The sequence below is a fragment of the Chiloscyllium plagiosum genome, chromosome 16 (assembly GCF_004010195.1).
Source record: "Chiloscyllium plagiosum isolate BGI_BamShark_2017 chromosome 16, ASM401019v2, whole genome shotgun sequence".
NCBI lineage: Eukaryota > Metazoa > Chordata > Chondrichthyes > Orectolobiformes > Hemiscylliidae > Chiloscyllium > Chiloscyllium plagiosum.
In genome coordinates, this window is record NC_057725.1 from 50,076,644 (window position 1) to 50,098,937 (window position 22,294).

Consider the following 22,294-nt stretch of genomic DNA (forward strand, 5'->3'; position numbering starts at 1 on the left):
CCTACATATTCCTGAATTCTATGGGCAATTTAGCATTGCCAATTCACCTGACCTGCACATCTTTGGATTGTGGGAAGAAACCAGAGCACCCAGAGGAGAATGTGCAAACTCTACACAGACAATCGCCCAAGGCGGGAATCGAACCCGGGTCCCTGATGCTGTGAGGCAGCAGAGCTAATTGAGCCACGATGCTCAACCTCACCTCCAGTCTCTTGCTTGATCTCCGTATCCCTAGATTCCCTTTGGAGCCCAGAAATCTGTTGATTTGAGCTCTGAATTCAGTCAACGACTGAGCATCCACTGCCAGCTCCCCAATTTAGAGAAACTGGGTGTTCTATTAAACAGGTAGATTCAAGATGTTATCCCTAGCCTGTGCTGGGTTGAGTGATCTCAATTAAATACTACCTAATAACACTGCCAGTACCAGCCCGTCCAAGAATAAATTGTAGAGAAAACACAGAAATAGGAGTTGGGCTTTTATCTCCTAAGCCTGTTAATTCAGTGAAGTCATAGCTGAACTGTGACTTAACTCCATCTATCCTGATCATTCGCTCATACGTTAAATACCTTTGGCTAACAAAAATCTGTCAATCTCAGTCTTAAAATTAAATAGTGACCCTATTTAACCTGTTGCCATCCTCACCTGGTATAAAGACCCAGATCCACATCATCCTGGTTGACACTGAACTGCCGCTGAAATAGCGTAGCGAGTTACTTAGAGTCATAGAGATGTACTTAGTTCAAAGACATTTAGAAATGGGCGATAACTGCCTTGACAGGATGTCCATACACCGCAAAAAAAACTTTTTTCAATAGGACAATTTTGGTGATGCTTATTATATGCTTACCTGGATCCTGACCCATATGACTTGGACTCAATTCCATGGAGGCAGTCCTGCAGTGAGCTGACCAGAACCTTGCAGCGGTCATCTGCTGCAACTTTTGACTGTCTAATCAGGGCAATGGCTGTAAGCAATGTCTCAATTGCATTTCCGTAGTCACCTATGTAACACAAATATTAGAGTATTGATCACTCTTCAGAACTCTGTAGTAGTGCACTAATTGGTACATCTAAATCATTATTCTCGAGGAATCCAGATTGCAGTACTTCATCCACATGTAGCTGCTGAGTCCTGGTAGTACAAGCACAAAGCCCTGACAGCTATTTATGCTTGTGTTTTAATTCCTAATACTTTTCAATTTAAATGTTGCAATTATGAAGTTTGAAAAGTATTGTGGTGGTTAAATTGTAAACTGGATCAAGGTCAAAAATATACTGTATTTAAATTAATTAAAACACAGATTCTCCTCATTCAATGCCTTTCCTCTACTCTCTGGTTCTGTCAGACTTCATTCACCTGGTTCCATTTTTACCTATTTATTCACTGACACAGTAGCTGTAACAATGGTTTGACTTGCTGCCTTGTGCATGGTCACCAGAGAGTTACTCAACTCCTTAGTCATCTTCTCTTCCTCATTTACATGATGAAATTATCCAAAGACTTGAAGTCGATGTCCACATGTATGCTGTTGGTACTCACTTCTACTTCTCCATCCTTTCCAAACCTTACTCTGTGATGTTAATCTGCTTGTCTGATATCCAGCCTTGAATAAATCATAATTTTCTTCAGATAAACATTGAGAAGATTGAAGCCACTTCTTTTAACCCCTCTTTTACAAACTATGTAACTTCATCACCAACTGTATTCCCCTGCCTAGGCACCATCTTGGACGTATTTCTCCCTGTGGGAGATTTGTTATAACCCAAGCAGCCATTTTGACACATATTAAAGCCTGGAATCCATTTTAATTTTCAGTTAGTGTCTGCTTGTACGTTCCCAGGCTCAGTGAGGTGGCTGACCTTGCAGCTGTACTCGCATCTGATAGTGAACTCTTTCCCAGCATGGGAATGTTCTTCTTTTACAAGAATCTATTGTTATACTAACATTGCTTATCAATTTCTGACCAGTACTGTCCAGCCAGTTACGTGACTGGGGCTAGTGACGTGATCGATTGCCCACTTACTCATTATATTTCAATTGACAGTTTGCTAATTGTTAAATGATTGTAATCTATATAAACATGTAACTCTCTGTATCTCATCAGAGTGACTTGTGACCATTAGGTTGGCTTGTCTCTCCCCATGAGCTCACCAATAAACAGTCAATAACTCAAGGTTTGTGTGGCGCGATTACTTGTCTAAATTGGACTGCTACAAGCAAGTCACTCACTGCAATAATTCATTTCATCTCCAACACTCCCAATCTTGGTATTCTGTTCAAAGTTAGTTGAATGTTTTACCCGAATCCTCTCCACGACATCTCGTGCAACCCTTATTTCATTCCATTGTCATCTCCCATACGATTACTTCCATACTTCCCTGGCTGGCCTTTCTTATTTCATCTTAAATAATCAGCCGATGTAAAACTCAGCTGGAAATATCCTATCAGTATTGCCCCTTCCCTCCCATCACCTCTAATTCAAAATTTCCATCCTTGTTATTAGAAATCCCCCCATTCCTCGCCCTCCTTATCTCTGTAATTACCTCCAGCAAAACAATGAACACCCACCCTTGAAATTTCCTTCCCTCTAGTTCAAGTTCTTATGCAACCACCATTGCTGCATCATTGGCTTTCAGTTGCTTGGACTCAAATACTTTTATGTAAATCCTTCTGCCTCTTATCTCCTAAGACCCTACTAAAACCAAAACATATGTTTGATCAAGTTTTTTGCCATCCTTCTTAATTTCTGCTTCCCTGAATTTCCTGTTGATTTTTAAATTATACCATTTATGAAATGTCCTGAGACATTGCACCATTATAAAGGTGCCATCTGAATTTCTGTTGGTGCGTTCTCAATGCTCCATGGTACACACTCTGCTTGGTCCATTAAAACAAAGATTTGGACAGTACTATGTTAACCAACCTATCTTCTTTCAAAGACTGAAATATTCTTCATTTTTTATTTTTCTATTTGGGCTCATTCACAAACTGCTAAAAGTAGGAATTTCATAATTTACACAGCATATGGAATTTGCTTACAGATTGGGCACACACAGGACATCAGAAAACTGATATGCAGTGGGCAGTTTTCATCAGTAATATTTCAAAAATCCTTCCTTTCTTGTTCTTCCTAAATTGCAGAAACATCATCACATACACACTGCCTCATTTTTACATCCTCAATCTGTTGAAATTAAGGGTCATCATAGCATATCTGACAGCAGTTCTGAAGATTTACAGAAAACGTACCTCTGCATAGGCCACCATTTGACAAGGGCAGAGTGAGAGTACAGGGAGAGTGGAAGCTTTTCTGATACCTGGATGTAGGCTTGCTCGCTGAGCTGGAAGATTCATTTTCAGACGTTTCGTCACCATACTCGGTAACATCTTCAGTGAGCTCTGGATGAAGCATTGCTGATTATTTCTGCTTTATATTTATATGTTTGGATTTCTTTGGGTTGGTGATATCATTTCCTGCTCTTTTTCTCAAGGGGTGGTAAATCAGATCCAAGTCAATGTGTTTGTTGATAGAGTTCCGGTTGGAACGCCATGCTTCTAGGAATTCTCATGCGTGTCTCTGTTTGGCTTGTCCTAGGATGGGTGTGTTGTCCCAATCAAAGTGGTGTCATTCCTCATCTGTATGCAAGGATATTAGTGAGAGAGGGTCATGTCATTTTGTGGCTAGTTGATATTCATGTATCCTGGTGGCTAGCTTTCTGCCTGTTTGTCCAATGTAGTGTTTGTTACAGTCCTTGACAATATTTTGAATATGACATTAATTTTGCTTGTTGTCTGTATAGGGTCTTTCAAGTTCATTAGCTGCTGTTTTAGTGTGTTGGTGGGTTTGTGGGCTACCATGATGCCAAGGGGTCTGAGTAGTCTGGCAGTCATTTCCAAGATATCTTTGATGTAGGGGAGAGTGGCTAGGGTTTCTGGATGCATTTTGTCTGCTTGTTTGGGTTTGTTGCTGAGAAATCTGCGGACTGTGTTGATTGGGTACCCGTTCTTTTTGAATACACTGTATAGGTGATTTTCCTCTGCTGTGCGTAGTTCCTCTGTGCTGCAGTGTGTGGTGACTCGTTGGAATAATATTCTGATGCAGCTTCGTTTGTGGATATTGGGGTGGTTGCTTCTGTGGTTCATTTGGGTTGTATGTGTTGTTTTCCTGTAGATGCTGGTTTGAAGTTCCCCATTGACTGTTCGCTCTACTGACATCTAGGAATGGCAGTTTGTTGTTGTTTTCCTCCTCTTTAGTGAATTTTATGCCAGGAAGGGCATTATTGATGGTCTTGAAGGTTTCCTCTAATTTATTTCGTTTAGTGATGACACAGGTATCACCCATGTAGTGGACCCAAAGATTGAGTTGGATGGTTGGCAGAGCTATTTATTCGAGTCTCTGCTAAGAACCCGGATATCGGAGATCCCATGGGTGTCCGTTGGTTTGTCTGTAGTCCATCTGTCCAACGGGCTAAAGCTGCATCAGAACATTATTCCAACCAGCCCCCACACACTGCAGCACAAAGGGACTATGGACAGCAGAGGAAAATCACCTATACAGTGTATTCAAAAAGATCGGGTACCCAATGAACATAGTCTGCAGATTTCTCAGCAACAAACCTAAACAAGCAGACTAAACATGGCCAGAAACCCTAGCCACTCTCCCCTACATCAAAGACATCTCAGAAATGACAACCAGATAACTCAGACCCCTTGGCAAACCCACTAATGACCTTGAAAGACCCGATACAGACAATGAGCAAAACTAATGTCATATACAAAATACTGTGCAAGGACTGTAAGAAACACTACATTGGACAAACAGGCAGAAAACTAGCCACTAGGATACATGAACATCAATTAGCCACACAACGACATGACCCTCTCTCACTAGTATCCTTACATACAGATAAGAAGGACACCATTTTGACTGGGACGACACACCCATCCTAGGACAAGCCAAACAGAGACGCACAAGAATTCCTAGAAGCATGGTGTTCCAATCGGAACTCTTATCAACAAACTTGGACCCGATTTACCACCCCTTGAGAAAACGAACAGGAAATGACATCACAATAGGAAATGATATCATGAACCAATAGAAACCCAAACATATAAATAGAAAGCAGGAATCGTCAGCAATGCTTCGTCCGGAGGTTATTGAAGTATGGTGACAAAACATCTGAAAATGAACCTTCCAGTTCAACGAGCAAACCTACATCCAAAACCTCAACCTGAGCTACAAATCTTCTCAAAACTCGTTTTCTGATACCTATAATATTAACTCATTGTTGATTAGTACAGTTTTGTAGCTGTCAAGTTATTAAATGCATAGAAATTGTATTGAAGGCCTACTCTTGCTGAATTACTTACCTGTGCTCGCTCCAGCCACAGCTTTGGAGATGGCACTGCTGGAAATCGCTCGGTTTTTGTTCATCATTTCTTCAAACTCTGCTTCATTAAGAGGAGGACTACTGGAATCAGGATCTCTGCCAAGTGAAAGGCATTTCATTCTTCACACATAAATCCAAATAAAACAGTTAGCCATCACCTCATCCTATCCCTCAAGTAATAACTCAAAGTTTGATAGAAACAAGGTCAGAAAATTAATACTAGATTGTTGATGACTAAGTGATCAAGTTTTTCAGGTTCACTTCAGGGTCTTGGTGCTCCGTGTGACTATGGATGTCTATTCATAGCCTGTTTGGTTGGCTGTGTTACAGAGCTGATTCCTTTTCTTATGCTTTCTAAGACAAAAGTGAGCAAATGCCAATAGGAGGCAATATTATTCCTATTTACAAACAGCATCTGATTAAAATATTCAGTAGATTTATTGATACTCAAGTTTCATTCTTTGTATGTAGTGCACTGTATAACCTCAAAAATAAAGAGAAAGAAAGCCCATTATTTCTTAAAGCTTTCTCCTGATCATGAGATAACCTATGATCTGCCATATTAGAGAAGCCAAACAACCGCTAATTGCAAACAACAACTAGCCTTACATTAACCTATAGATTATTTTTTCCACTGGACAGGGCATGTTAGACTCCAAGCATTCACAAGTATGTGAAAATCCCAGATTACATACAATCAATGCTAATATGCCTTGAGACAGACCCTTTACTTTACAGGCATTACATTAAAATTACTATCATATTTCACAAAAGTACATTTTTCAGACATCTAGTGACAAAATAATTTTAATTGACTTCAAAATGTGACTAGAAGCAAATATGACTTATGGTTGACTACAGCATAAAGACCATATGGTCTTAAATCAAATTTTCTCTTGATTTCCATCAATAACAAAGCAGTACATTGAACATTATCACAATTTAATGTTTTGGCAATATTTAAACAGTGTATCCTCTGCATTGCAAATAAAGGTAATCTGCTAGAAGTTAGATAATACTAATAACATTAATAGTTTTATTTCTAGGAGCTATTTGGCCCATCATGTCTTTGCCACTCATGGCAAGATTAACTGACATAATTGCATCCCTCACTTTTTCTTCTCTGTCTTAGAAGTATTTTCCCACCAGGTACTTATTCACTCCTCTTTTGCAAGCCCTATTACACTTGTCTCCACCATTCACTTAGATAGTCCAATTCTAGATCCTTAGCCACTTGTCTAAAAAAAAATTCGTGTTAACATTGGTTGTTTTGTCAATCATCTGAAGTCCGATTTTTGACCCTTCCACCAGTATAAAGAGTTTATCTCTTGATCACTCAAGGCTTTGAACACCTCCATTCAATCTCTATTTAATCTTTCTCTAAGGAGTTTCTTCAATCTATCCAGTTTCTTCAATCTATCCATGTTAATGAAATCCCTCATTCTTGGAAAAATTCTCACATATCTTTTCTGCATCTTGTTATGATCCCAGCTGAATGATATATTGGACAAGACAGACTCCAGAATGAAATCTAGCTCAACAGATTTTTTTTTTAAATTTTAGTTAATGCGGTGGCCATTCACTATAATCACACAGGCTGCAGAGTTCCTTTAAAAATGAAAGCTTATTATATAATAAATAATTTTAATTTTTTTTACTTTTCTAACCCTGACTTCCCCTACTGCCCTCAGCATCAACACAATGGGAGTTCTATGTCCACTGTTCACTGACATCAGTGAATTCAATTTGGAGCAATGCAAATTGTACACTGCGGCATGAAAATAAAGAATTAAAAGCAACATATACAGTTAGGCAGTGAGGCCAGTGCTGGGAAGAACATGCCTCAAAATGTTTTAGCTAAGTTCCCATGGCACTGTAATGGGGAATTTCCCATAAATTTATGACATTGAGATTCTAACCTTCCTGTCCCTTTGTCAGACAAATCTCATCAACCTCAAATTAGTTTCAGCTTACTCACTGGAGCTCACATTGTGCCACAATCAAGCCCAATTCTGTCCTCATCCAAACTCCAAATGATCCAAGGAGTGTCACTGGATAGGAATCAGAACACTTGTTAATCATTCCTTTCAATCCGATAGCAGTGATCAAGTAAGTCATTCAGAAGAGTGTAACAAGATTTCTTCCATGTCCATACAGTTTAGTGCTATTTCAATTCACGTATGGATGAGTTGAGCCAAAGGGTCTGTTTCTGTGCTATATGAATCTGTGACTCTATAAATTGAAAAGTAGCTGAAGACATAAAATTACATAACTCAGCTGGATAGATCTGTGCCTACCTTCCACGTTTGAATTCCTCTCTGTTGTACTGAGACGGTGACGGCCTGCCATAGACATCCCCAGGTGGTGGTGGAAGTCCTCTGCTATCAACTGGTGAAGGTAAGCCGGCATTTGGGGGTATAAAGAAGGCTGGATTAATATGGGGTGCAGGTGGAATAGCACCTGGAGGTGGTACTATCAAATGGGGTGGGAGTCCTGGTGGCAACGGAGGTACAAGAGATCCTGGAGGACCAGGTCGGGCTAAGAATGCACCTGGTGGGGGTAGGGGTCCAGGCTGCACCTGAAGTGGGGGTCCATATCCAGAGTTGAGAGCAAGTGACATAGGAGGGGGCAGAAGGCCTGGCGGTGGTATTCCATGTGGATGTTCACCATACGGGAGCCTACCAGGCAACTGAAAGGAAGGCAGTAATTTATCCCTCCTGGGTGGTGCTGCGGCATTTTCAGCTGGTGATGGCCCTCTCCGTGGCAGTGGAGAATCTCGATGGTCTGGAGAATTCATTGAGTCATGTGATTGGCTTCTCTGGGGATTCTGTCCTGTGGAAACATTTAAAAAGCAAGTGAGCATTTAAATTGTGAATATGTGCTAATTTTGAAAACATGCTCCCAAAAGTGAGGCTATCTGCATACTGGAACATAAGAACATTCAGCCTAAACTACAATGTCTAGTGTTTCAACAGTAATGATCGTCCACTTTCAAAATAGCACCACCTGCTGGCGTAACAACTGCTTTTCAGCTGCTTTGCAAATGGTTCAGATATGATGCTAAACTAAAGCAAGCTGTACAAGCTGTGGAGTACCTCTCATACTGTTAGCTCTTGGGATCTGAATATAGTTTCCCAAACACTCTAATATCTATTTATAGCAGACTGTCACCTCTATCTCAGTGTGGTGCAAATCTAGTCTCTCAGAGCAAGAAGAGAAATTAAGTCTTTGTTCCTACTTTTCCAAAACACTTAAGAGTGGTATTCTACATTTAAAAAAATGGGAGAATGCAACTTTTCTCTAATTAATGACCCACTAAAAAGATCACTTTGAATGTACATTTTTCTGTAATTTTATTTCTATCATTTTAATTTTGAAGGCATTAAATTTTGTTATTTTTCATAAGAATGAATTTCATCCGATAAGTTTATTTGAAAAGCTGCGTTTGTTTCTAGAAGTCCTAACTTCAAAATCTATTCATTTGTACAGGGTTGAAAAAAAATCTAGCAATAAAAACAGGGCATACTGGAATGTGCAATGATCCTTGAAGATCTTTATTTCCACTGATTTTATCCGGTGTTCTACCAGTTAGACCAGAGGAATCTGCTTCATTTCCACTGCTCGAGTTTCTCTGGTGTTCTACTAATTAAGCCAGAAGGAACCTGTTTTAATTTCCCATGTTGGATTTTATCCAGTGTTCTGCCAGTTAGACCAAAGGAACCTTACGCCACTGGTCATGTTTCTCCAGTGTTCTACCAGTCAGACCAGAAGGAATCTGCTTTTATTTTCACTCTTGATTTTATCCAGTGCTCCACTAATCAGACGAGAGAGAACCTGCTTTCCGTGTTTTTTTTAACAAATCAGCAAGGCCACTGGCTTTCAGTTTTCGTAGAGAAATCAACAGAATTTTAGAAGCACGTCACAGAAGACTAGCAAAAATAAAATGTGACTTTTTCCAATTACCACAATGAGTGACACTGAGAATCAATAATTCATAGTAGAATATTAGTTGGAAATGTTTGACTAAACTGTTACTTCAATGTTGAACTGCAAGAGAGTATCCAAAATTGAATTGCTTTGTTTATGTTTGAAGTACAATTGAGGGAATCTACAACAAAGGACAAAAGTGACTGAGGACGAAGAAATATGAGCGGTTTGCAGAGCCAACTTGAACTTTTAATAGCTGGCCATGTCTAACAAATCTAATGCTTTTTTTTGAGTAAGTAACTAATCCAGAGGCATACAATGATATTCCACTTAAGAGACTAGTATCCCAAGTGTAATGCGAAGGGAATTGAAGGGAATTAGAAGCAAGCGACTAGTGATGCTCAATAGGATCTGCATTGAGACCTCAACGTTGATCACAGTTAACAATGAGTTAGATAACATGCCTGACAGCCATACATCCAGGTTTGGTGACAAGGGTAGGCGATACTATAAGTATTACAGACACAGCATACAATTACAGAGAAAATGTTATGACTTTCTGACTGCAAAAAACAATGACTGATGAATTTCAATGCAGGTATCAATCTAGACCAAAAATGGACTGACGTGAGAATTTTTGAAATGGTGAAATCTGAGAAGGGGAGAGGTTCAAATGGTTTTAGGAGAACAGGTGGTCAACAGGCCGTGAAAATGCAGCAGTCAGATACAAAAAAATTAAAAGGACAACCAGGAAGTTAGCCTTTAAATTTAGAAGACTGAAATATAACGGATCAGAAGTTTTACCGCAATTAAACAAAAGCCTGTACAGTTCTGGATACTACCTTAGAATGGTTAAATTCATCTGTAGCATGAGTCACCAGAATATTACAAGGCTCTAAGGGTTTAATGATGCGATTATATAAATTAGACATGTTTGGAATATAGAAAGTTAAGATGTATTTAACCTTTTAGGAATTTGAAAGAAATTGATGGTGTCAAGAGAAACTTGATGAATGTGAGACAAGAGGACATAATCTTAAAATTTATAATACATATTTAACAGCTTGACCAGGCACGACCAACATTTATTCTCTGATGAAATGCTGGAGAGGTGCTTTGTGGACATCCAAGAAAGAAAATCCTGGAAATTAGCATAAGGATTAGCTAAAATAGATTGCAACAACTTTAAAAGTTAATAGTGTCCAAGCATGTAGTAGTTATAGTGTGATTGAGTCATACAGCATGGAAACAGACCCTTCAACTTGTACACACCGACCACACATTTCAAATCAACCTTGTCACATTGTCAACATTTGGTCCATATATGTCTAAACCCTTCCTATTTCTATGCCCATTCAGATGCCTTTTAAATGTTGCAATGGTACCCATTTTCATCACTTCCTCTGGCAGCTTGTTCCATACATGCACCATCCTCTGGTCTTTTTTAAATCTTGCCACCCTCATCTTAAAACTATGCCCTCTAGTCTTGGACTCCCCCCACCCAGGAAAAAGACCTTGGCTATTCATCCTATCCATGCCCCTCATGATTTTATACATCTCTACATCTCATACTTATTCAGCAGGGGAAGAGGTTAGGTTTCATAAAAAAAACTTCATCAGTGTTGGTCATTCAATGAAAGCTCAACTGTTCTAACAGTCAATTTCAGCTTGTTTAGAAAGCTGCCACTCTGGCTTGTAAAGCATTATTCAGCACATATACTTTTAGCTCTGGTTGATAGATAGCAAAAGTAGTTGCTTCAGTTAGGTTTGGGGTGGAGGTAACAATTGCAAGAGCTGAAAATTATTTCAAGCATTTAAGTATATTTTGACTTAAACATTTATGCCAAGACAAATACAGGCACTTAATTAAATTGTAGAGTTTGCCAAGCATTAGAGAGACACACCATCATAAAGAATCTGTATTTTGTACACTGCAACATATTTGCACTTACTTTACAGTTTTAATGTAGTTTAAAAACTTCCACTGAACTTCACATGAACATTATCAGACAGAATTTGACATGAAATCACAAGTGATCAAAAGCTTGATTAAAGAGATGGAGAGTTAATATGTCTTGCACAAATGCAGGATAAATCAGATTAATGAGAAAAAATTGATTCATTTGTAAAATGTTTTACTTTTTACCATCAATACCATGCTAGGATTAAAATGTCTGCTAACCACTAATGCTCCTTATAACTTTTTTGAGCAATTTCTTTATTGTTTCACTGTGCATCTACACAACTTAAAAGTAACATTACTAGCCATAGATTACCAGTGAAGTGTTATTTAATAGGAAAGGTCAATGAAATATCATCCACTGGTCTCCACAAATGTCTTTAGTATTGGCCACAACAGTTGTATTAAGTCACAACTCAAATTTATGACACTAACAAAGTTAAAGATTTAAAAAGCACCTAACCACAAAGGATGGGAGATATATGGAACAGATTCCCAAATAGACAATAGACAATAGGTGCAGGAGTAGGCCATTCTGCTCTTCGAGTCTGCACCACCATTCAATATGATCATGGCTGATCATCCTTAATCAGCATCCTGCTCCTGCCTTATCTCCATAACCCTTGATTCCACTATCCTCTATCCAAATCTTTCTTAAATGAATCCAGAGACTGGGCCTCCACTGCGCTCTGGGGCAGAGCATTCCACACAGCCACCACTCTCTGAGTGAAGAAGTTTCTCCTCATCTCTATCCTAAATGGTCTACCCCGTATTTTTAAGCTGTGTCCTCTGGTTCGGCACTCACCCATCAGCGGAAACATGTTTCCTGCCTCCAGAGTGTCCAATCCTTTAATAATCTTATATGTCTCAATCAGACAAATAAGTCAATTCATGTCTAGATTTGTGTCTGTTGGGAAACGGAGTTAAAGATTTTAGTCAGTAGAAGACATTTCCATCGTGCATGGAATCAACAGACGGTGGTGATGGAATATTATGGATAGTAAAGACCCCTAACTTGATGAATTAAATTCTTATTTTCTTAACTCCATATTTTATAGTCTAATGATTATAAAAACAGTAAAGTTAAAATACAACAAAACCAGTAAAGTTTAAAAGCATAAAATTTTATATGACGATAAATTAAAGACATTTCATAAATTTAAAGACATTTAAACAAAGCAGAATCATTATTTGCTTCCTACTACTGAGCCTTAATAACGGTAAATATCACACAATAGATTTGTGGACACAACTAAAGAAAACAATCATGAATACTGAAAAAGATTCCACACAATAAGCTAAAATTGCTGAGACTGACAAATTTAACTCTATCCTACAGATTACTCCAAATCACAAACCTCCACATTCTGATGAAGAACTTGTAGGCATCTAGTACCAGCTGATACTGGGAGTAACCACAACTAGCGAATACACTCCAATGGGAATGGACACCCTTAGACTTTACATGGTCAGAACTGGGACAGCCACATGTGGGAGTGTGTTGAGCGATCTTTTTTGCTAACATTTTTTTAAGCAGCATCATTACATTAATAATCTATTCAAACTCTGCATCATATGTTGGTGCTTCACCTGGGGACGACTCTTGCCACTATTTTTATGTTTACACAAACAGTACATTCTTTTAGATGTAGGTGATGCTAGAAAGTGAATTAGTATGATGCATTATTGATCCTTTCCTATTGCTAAAATTTCTACAAAAAAGTTGTAGACCATATCAAACAGAACACAAGAATCAGAAAAGCAGGATGCTTGCAATATTCTATTGTGTTGCTGTGCTTACTTCATCTAAAACTGATTACATCCAAGCTAATTATAATATATTAATTTTCAAAAAATTACAATAATGTGGGGTGAATATAGATTGAGATCATGTGACTTTGAAATTATCATGATTTCAAAACACTGAACAGGCAGGAGGCAGCAGAAATTACAGAAGATCAAAAGTTCAATTAAAGGGATTTTCAGAGGTGAGTACACAAGTAGCAAGAGACAAGAAATGGAATGGGGTAGGAAAATTACAAAGTGAAACAGTTTTGTCACCAAAGGTAAAAGATGCAGGGGATGGAGGGTTGAGACAAGGGTTTGCTATCCTATTAATTCAGAGTGTTCATCTTCCTGCTAAAGTAGAGACAGAAAACTTGAGCACAGGCCAGGCACTGTTCCACAGTCAGAGGGATAAGCATTGAGGTGAAATTATTGTCAGTCTTTGCATTTTTTTTCAATAAACCTGTTCAGAATTGTTGTTAAGACAAAACCTCTGGAGCAGGTGAGAGTTGAACCTTGGCCTCCTGAAGACAGGTAGGGGTATCACTACAGTGCGCAAAAGCCCTGGTCAGTCCTTAACCTATTTTTCTAATCAATGTGTTCAGAGATGTTATTACACACCTCTACAGCTGGTGGGTCCTGAACCCGAGCTTCCCAGTCCAGGGGTAGGGACACCACCATTGTGACACAAGAGCCCTTGTCAGTCTTTGCACATTCTTGTCACTAATTCAGAACGCCTGCCCAAAATAGAGTAAAGAATGTAAGCCAGAACATCAGATTACAGAATGAATGAAGTGGAGCTAGCAAAGGGGAAAAACAAATAACTTATACCATCTTCTAATTTAAGCAGTGATGGACAACATAGCTCGAGTTCCCTATACTCCTCCTCAAACCCCACCCATCACCTAGTAATAATCTTGAGTAAAATGTACTCATAACCTATGACTCAGTAAATAAATTAAACATACATTGGAAAATAATTTTGAATGCACAAACTATTTTGCCAAACTTATTTTTTACTATATTGCTATCTTGATCTCGTCTTCAATGTTTAAACATCCCCTGATCTGATAAGCAGAAACCAGAAGTTTAATTATCTTGAGAAGATAAGGATTTCTTGTACAAAACTCTTCGACCACTCAGTGAAGTACTATTTTGCATAAAGTAGCAATAGCTTATTGGTTTCAATGTTATTGCTAGACTTGTTGAATTAGTAAACCTTTCGGATGTAGCAAACTACCTACACAATATGAAATTAACATTGTATTTATTCTAGCTTGTAAATAACATCATTTCTTCTGAATGTTTTCTCAAAATTCAACCATTTTCTGCAACTGAACAGAATTCTTTGAATGTGAAATTTGATAATGGGAGAAATTTGTTTCCACAATTGAAGGATTCAGATGTATACAAGTACAGTAACTCTCCATTATAACTTGTCCCAATTAAATGAACTAGGGCAACGGAACTTGACTGTAAACTCAAATTTTACTGTATGCCAAACTAAGAAGAAAACTCCACACTTTTATAGCCATGTGTACTTCAACATTATTCCTCTACCCCTAATCCTCCCCAAATACAACCATCAAGACAAAGTTAGAGGAAGCACAAGATTGATCAGCTAGTTGTTCTTTGCCCTACCACAACATAGCAGAATACATCTCATTTGTTTTGTAGAGTTCTCTCAGTGCATAACGGGAAAAGATTCTAATCAAAATGTAAGAAAGCAATATATCCAAGAAAGCCTCTTGCTTAATTGTCAATTTAAAGTTATTACAATTGAGGTTAGTCCCATTACAATAAAAAGCTTGAAGGATGGCAAGGGATTATGTCAAGGAAATCAGCCAGGACTCCTGGTGCCGACCACTATCCAATGACTATCTGGAAATTGTGCAAATATATGTTCACACCTGCATGAATTTCAGTGAAAACAGGATCTGTGAAGACAGAAACAGTGGAAAAATCTGCTAATACTCACCATCAATGTTTTCACAAAAAAAAAGGCCAATTAGTCAAGGTATTCAAAGGTAGCTCCAAAGTGAGCCAGTACCATTAGGGATAAGGAAAGCTGATAAAACAAGAGATACGGTTGTGAAGGTACATTGTTAGCTTTAGAAGATTTTTTAAGTCATATCTTCAATTGGAATTTTCTGTTTTATAATCCAAATTTTATACTGGAGCTATTTTTGATTTGAATACCGAAAGGACACAATTTACTTGAGCATACCAATAAAAATTACGAGGAACCACGGATACTTACAAAATTCTAGGAGAGATGCGACTTGGAATGTAATGTCCAGTGATTCACAGACACAGAATCTGACTTCAATATGTTTTTTTACATAACTTGCATTTGTTTTTTGGAAACAGGAAGTTCATTTCTCACTCGCTATAATTCCATAAGAGGGTACAGTGATTGTCTTCATCCATTTATATCCTTTTTCCCATTTCTTTTTCTTTCCTTTCTCATTTGTCTGCCTTATTTCCAGAGGCTTGAGGTTCATTTTGGAATTGTGATATTTACTTTTCAAAAACCAAAGGTGAGATTTTAATTCACGCAAACCACAGCCACTTTCAGATAGTTAAAATCATACTCCAAATGTTTAAACCAGAAAGTGAGTTTGGTTCTACTGGATGCTCAGACTTCACAAAATCAGACTGATATTGGGCTGCAGATCATCTGAATCTGGCTATAGTGTTACAAATGGCAGATTTCTAACATGCCACATTTTATTTCCTTCAAAGCTCTCCTTCGTTTTCACCAATCTTTCCAATCTTCCTCATGTCATGAACATTGGGACTACATATAATCCCAATGATTATAAGCCAAACAAAACCTAACACAATGTGCTATATTTTACATAAACAAAATTTTAAGGCAGCTTTCACAAACCAACTTAAAACAAACCAATATAATTAACACACACTCTCATATACCTATAAGATAAATGAAGTACATACAAGTGTTGTCCCTGGGTCCAATCTTGAGTGGCATGTTGAGAGCATATTTTTATGTCTAATAATTGTCTACCATTCTAAGGTCTGATCAACATGGGTCATTCTGCTATAACACGTGTTTTGTCTATGCAAATTCGCTGTAACGAGATTGACAAATTGGGGACACTGTTTCTAAAGCACGAACTTTTAAAACATATATTGGCTGTAATGCAATTACATCACCAACACTTTAGGTACTGTCTCTAATCTTTCTATAATACGGGGTTGCACAAGAACGCAACCATTTGATTATAGAAGAACTGACTGTAACTTAATACTGCCTCCATATTTATTAACAGCATTTCTTCATTCTCCTGGGCAAATTACAAGAACCAAGCTTCTAATGTGACAGGTAGTCCTTCACTCATCTCTCGCCTTTAATCTGTTAAAAATTGATCTTTACAAAATTTGTTAGAACTACAGTTAATACTGCTCCTACTTTGTGTTCTTATTCCTCACAAGATACAAATAAACTAATCTTAATCCTTGCAGCCAAAATTAATATTTAATTATACCTCATACTATTTTAGCCCATTCTTTCCTTTGACTTGAAAACTTGCCTTTGTACAGGATTTCAGATTGGAACTGGGAAATGAAATATGGGATGTGGCTAAGAGCATGGTTGAAAATATAAGTTCTGAGAAAGCTATTGAAGGCGGATAGAGATATGGCAAAATTAAAAAAATATTGACAATTCCAGAATTCAAGGGAATGATAGTTGAAAGCTCTGTCACATGAAGCAGAGCGTGGCCATTGGGCAACAGGAAACAACACATAATAGACTGAAGTTGTAAAAGCAGTGGAAGTGAATGGCAAAGAGGGCTGAAAACAGTAAAGCACAATGAAGCAAATGTGATGAAAGGCTTTGTAAATGAGGATTTTGAAGTCATTGTGTTAGAGATAGGGAGGGCCTATGAAAGGCATGTGTTAAAAGATGACATTAAACAAGGCAATAAACTTAAAATGCACAGTTGAATATGGCAGCAGCACCTGGATCAAGTGGAAGTGAATATAGAGTAAAACTCAGGAAGCCAGCATGAGAGAAACCAAGCCTGGAAATGATGAAGACATTTGATAAGGATTTTGACAATGATAAGAAATAAGTTGGAGGCAGACATGGTACAGTGATTTGGTGGACATCTAAAATTCAGCTCAGAGTTAAAGTGGACACTAAGAATCCATCATTAGATTCAACTTGAGAAAACTGGGTTAGCAAAAGGAATAGAAGGTTTGGATACAATGTTCAGTTAGAAGTCAAGCAGGATGCTTTCAGTCAAACTACATGTGGTTTATCCAAGATTTAATGTCATATAATACAAGAAGCAGGGTGGAGACATTGGTGATGGTGAAGAAATAAAGCTGGGTATTGTTGGTGTGTATAGAGAAGTTGATTGGATGCTTACAGGAAAAATAAGGGATGTCTGAATTCTGGCCACCTTCTACCTGATTTATTGTTTCTAATTTTAGCTTTGATACATGCATTAAAAATTTTGAACATTATTGCTGAGACAGTTCATCTCATCCAGGAGAAACAACAAGGTTGATATAATTCTTGGTTAGTGAACAGATATTGGATCAAAGTTCTACATTACGTTACTATCTAGCTATTCTTGTTAGAAAGTCCATGTTTGGCTGTTAGAACAGGTTGGTTTGGGTAGTATCCTGTGCTGACTTACAATCCATGATAACTTAATTCATTCATTAAAAATTGCAATACATTTGGAATTGTCCTCCAAGCAGCCTTCAAGAGAGTGGTAGAAAAATAGCCATTTTGCATCCATGCCAGCACAGCACAAAAACACATTTTTGAAGGCAAATCTATTATCTTCCAGTTTAATGATAACCATTTAAAAGTATGCTAATTGTAAATAAATTAGGACAATGCCTCGAATTAAATGGTTATTACTGTATCCATAAGAGTAGAATGTGCAAATGTCAATATAGAAGTTGAAATATACAGAATTACAATTTCAACCAAACCGGCTATTAGCTTGGTACCCAAAGACAATAGGGATACCCATTAATCAAAGTGACAATCAAAGTACCGATTAATCAAGTGTTGTCCATCAAGGTCAAATTCATGTGTTCACTTTCATGAACAAGTGTTTAGAAATCCACTGAATAGTTATTTCTTTCTTTCTTGTATTCTAATATTGGACACTGAAGAGGTGAAAGGGTAGACCTATCTGGCAGACAATTATAATAACTATCCCACTCCCTGTTTTATAGATTATTCATTTTTGAAACACTTTATGTCTTGGGTATATCACATTTTCTAGGAAGCTACAATTATGAATAAAAATGATTGAGATAGATGGTTCAATGGCCAAGAGCATATGAATACCACATGATAAGGAAGAGAAACGTTCCAGGTTCTCTCCCAGATTCCGTCTTAGCTGATTTATCTCAGCCATTGAAGCAGTTGGGGCTCTGTCGTATGTGTACTAACCACAATCCAGTGAGATCTGTTATAATTGCATACCTGGACATTAGTTGAGGAGACAAGTTGCAATGTTTCCCAGACACACAATAACTGGGATTCTAAAGAGGATCCAATATGGGTTGCTGAGGTCATCGACCTCTGTTCATATATGATCAGTTTTTGGAGTTAAGCTAGTACAGTAACATAAATGTTACATTGACCAGCAATCCAGAAGCTTGGATGAATGATCCAGAGACACAAGTTCAAATTTCAGCAAGACAGCTGCAAATTAATCTGAAACAAATGGACTGCAGTGGTTCAAGAAGGCCCTTCTCAAGGGCAACCGAGAATGAGCAATAAATGCTGGCACAGCCATTGATGCCCACATTCTGTGAATGAATATTTTAAAAAGCTAGTAGAACATATAGTGACCACTAGACTTCTAGATTGCCATAAAATCCCTTCTGGTTCACTGATATCCTTCTTGGGAGGAAATCTTAGTCCTTAACTGTAATAGCTTTTGTAATTCCAGACCCATGGCCGTGTGATTAATTTATAAAGGCACCTGATTCCCTTACAGATTAAAAATCAATTTCAGTCTTGAACGTACTAGAAGACCTAACCTTGTGGTAAAGAAACAGAAACAATACCTGCTGAGAGAAGAAATTTCTCATCTTTGTCTTAAAAGGGTGATCCCTTATTCGGACAGTATGCCTTCTGGTCCTGGACTTGCCCAAAAGGAGAAACAACCGCTCCATATCTACCCTGTCAAGCTCCTCAATAATCTTGTATGTTGCATTAGGGCTTCTCTCATTCTTCTAAACTCCAATAGAAACAGCCCAATCTACTCAACCTCTCCTCATGCGAAAGTTCTCCCATACTTGGAATCAACAGACTGAATCTTCTCTGGATTGCCTCCAATGCCAGAGATAAGGTGACCAAAACTGCTCGCCAAATGTTATCAGCCTAGTGCCTCGTGTACCTTTAGCAAGCCATCCCTATGTTTATATGAGAAAGGTGAGGACTGCAGATGCTGGAGAAGTCAGAGTTTAAAAATATGGCGTTAGAAAAGCATAGCAAATCAGGCAGCACCTGAGAAGCAGGAGAGTTGACGTTTCGGGCATAAGCCCTTTATAAGAAATGAGAAAGGATGATGAAGGGCATAAGCCCAAGCATCAACTCTCCTGCTCCTCGGATGCTGTCTGACCTGCTGTGTTTTTCCAGCGCCACCCTTTTCAACTCTTCCTATTTTTATACTCAATTCTCTTTGAAGTAAAGTCCATATGCCTCCCCTATTACACATTGAAATTATTTGCTAGATTTTAGTAAGTCATCACAAGAATCCCCAAATCCCTCTATGTTGAAGCTTTTATCATTTAAATAATATTCAGCTCACTTATTATTTTCTGCCAAAGTGCATAAACTCATATTTTCCCACATTATATTCACCAAGATTTAGCCTGCTCATATCACTCTGTCATCTTTGTATCATGCTCACTTCTTGCTTTCTCAACAACTTTTGTGTCATCTGAAAACTTGGCATGATACATTCACTTTTGTCATCCAAGTCATTAATATGTTGTAAATAACTGCAGCCCCAAAACGAACTCGTGTAGTTTTCCAAATTCCCCAACTCCCAAAATTTAATCGCTGTCAGATATTATTCAAAATCAAGCTACTGGAATGAAATTTGGTTTCATTGATTCACAATTTCAAACTGTCTTACAGTGAAGACTGTGCAATTTAATCAAGTCATATAGACGAGTCCCAGGTTCATAAAACTGATTCACCTGATCTCACAAACTACAAATGTAGACAGTTAAGCTGGACTCAAATGAACCGTTGGTGGAGAGCTGTGGGTGCCCAAGGAGCTTGCCTGAACAAGAATTAATAGCTTCAGAAAGGAGACTAGAGGATAAAAATGGGGCAAGTAGTAATAAAGAGGAGGGGGAAAATAGGAAAGGATGGGGAAGGTAGAGAAAGCAAGGGACCAGCTACATGCAAGAGAGATAAAGAGGAAATAGAGAACAGATTAAATAGGCAGCGGAAGATGTGGTAAGGAGTGAAATAGGGAGGTGGGGAAGCAGGTAGGAGCAGGGGATAGGGAATGAAGTGGACAGGAAGTGGTGACAAGGTGAAGAGTATGTAAGAGGGGATAAGGGGTGGAAACAGGAAGAGGGAACAATGACGATTTATGGACAGTTGAGTAAGTTTTACAGTGGAATGAGCTGAAGAAGCGGATTCAGAGAAAGTGGTATTGAGGGAAGTGGGGTGAGTAGTAACAGGGTGGAAGAGATGGAATAGTGATTTGGATGAAAGCAGCATAAAAAGTAGTTTCATGGGGCCATTAAAGAGAGAAATGGGATGGGATAACCAAATGGAAGGAGCTGGACAGTCAGGTGAGGGTGAGTATTGGGGAGCATGCAGACTCAAGAGCAGGATATAAGAGGAAGGAAATGAAGGTAGAATAGAAAGAAAGTGGATTAGGAAGGATAGAAGGTGGAAAGAAAGCATAAAAGAGATACAGAGGCAGTGAAGGAGCAGAGATGAATAGAAGAAGGTGAAGAAATTAAGTAAATGACTGATGGACAAGTTGCATTATTCAATTCCTATTACATGCAAACAGTGATAGATAGAAAGTATCTGTGGTGCAAACAAACATTAAGGTAAGCAGCATCCCAGTGCAGAATATTGTTAGGAGAATGAAGATCAAAGGAATATTCAATACCAAAATAAAACAGATCTAAATGGATCCTCATCCAGGTAATTATCTGCTAGTTGGCACTATGAACAAAAGGAATAAAACCTTTCAATCTCATGATATTTGATCCCAACAAAAATTTAGAAACATTGGCTTGTCCTAACACTCCTCTGATGTTAAAATGACTAAGATATATAATGCAGATTTTTTAAAAAGTTCTTTTCCTGTGGATTTTTTAACCAGCTGTATATAGTTTTGTTTTCAACTTACCAGAAATTCCTGAATTTCAGATGCAACATTGCAGAGTAAAATCAAAGAGGGTGATTTTATTACATTAGTGTATCATCAAGCCTCATTGTAGGTTGGTGTGATCAATGTATTTTATTTTAAAGATACAATAGTTATCACACACGGGTACAAACACAGTCTAAAAGATAAATACGTTACTGGTGCTTGGGGGAAAATTTGTTCAGTACTCCAAAACTGACAGAGACTGAGCCTGACAGTGTGAGGGAGCTGAATTAACATCATAATATCAGTGCCATCGGCATGAGTAACTTTGTCAAGGTGACTGAAAGAGGCAAAGATCTGATGCAGGCGGGACTTTTTTAAAAAATAGTTTTGTTTAGAAACTAGGCAAAGATTCACATTACAAAACAGCATAAAGGTTTTTTTAAAAAGTAAGAATCAGGAAATATTAGTTAAATACTGTCAAGTTTGGGTTTTAAAAACCTGTAGACTTACTACTTAAGAAGTGCTGAAGGAGGTGAGGAGCCCTGTGTTCCAAAAATATCGAGAAAAAATAAGATGAAATTGCAACTGTGCAACAATATTGAATTTGACGTAACAAATATGTAGCGAAGAACAGGATATAGAATAAAAGGTTGAAGCTTAAATTGAACAAAAGGGAAGTTCAGAGAGAGAGAGTGATCGAAGTAGTATTGATAAAAAAAAGAATTAACAGCATGTTAATTTATTCTCCTCACACTGTTAGACCCAGTGACTCTTTCTAGCCAGTTCCCAAGGTTAACAGCACTCATGTAAATCTATTACAAAAAAAATTACAGAAAATGCTAATAAAAATTATAATGTTTGATAAATAAGGGAGAT

The 22,294-nt window shown here is 38.0% G+C and overlaps 1 protein-coding gene across 1 annotated transcript in view; it reads right to left on the reverse strand.

Moving 5' to 3' along the window:
- Positions 1-22,294, reverse strand: part of LOC122557886 (cleavage and polyadenylation specificity factor subunit 6-like) — an 88,042-nt gene that overhangs the window by 13,213 nt on the left and 52,535 nt on the right. The window contains exons 5-7 of the mRNA XM_043706066.1: positions 7,690-8,224; positions 5,373-5,488; positions 849-1,002 (exon numbers count right to left, since the gene is read on the reverse strand). Of these exons, the coding sequence (XP_043562001.1) occupies positions 849-1,002; positions 5,373-5,488; positions 7,690-8,224 (805 nt within the window). The remainder of the gene's footprint in view (positions 1-848; positions 1,003-5,372; positions 5,489-7,689; positions 8,225-22,294) is intronic.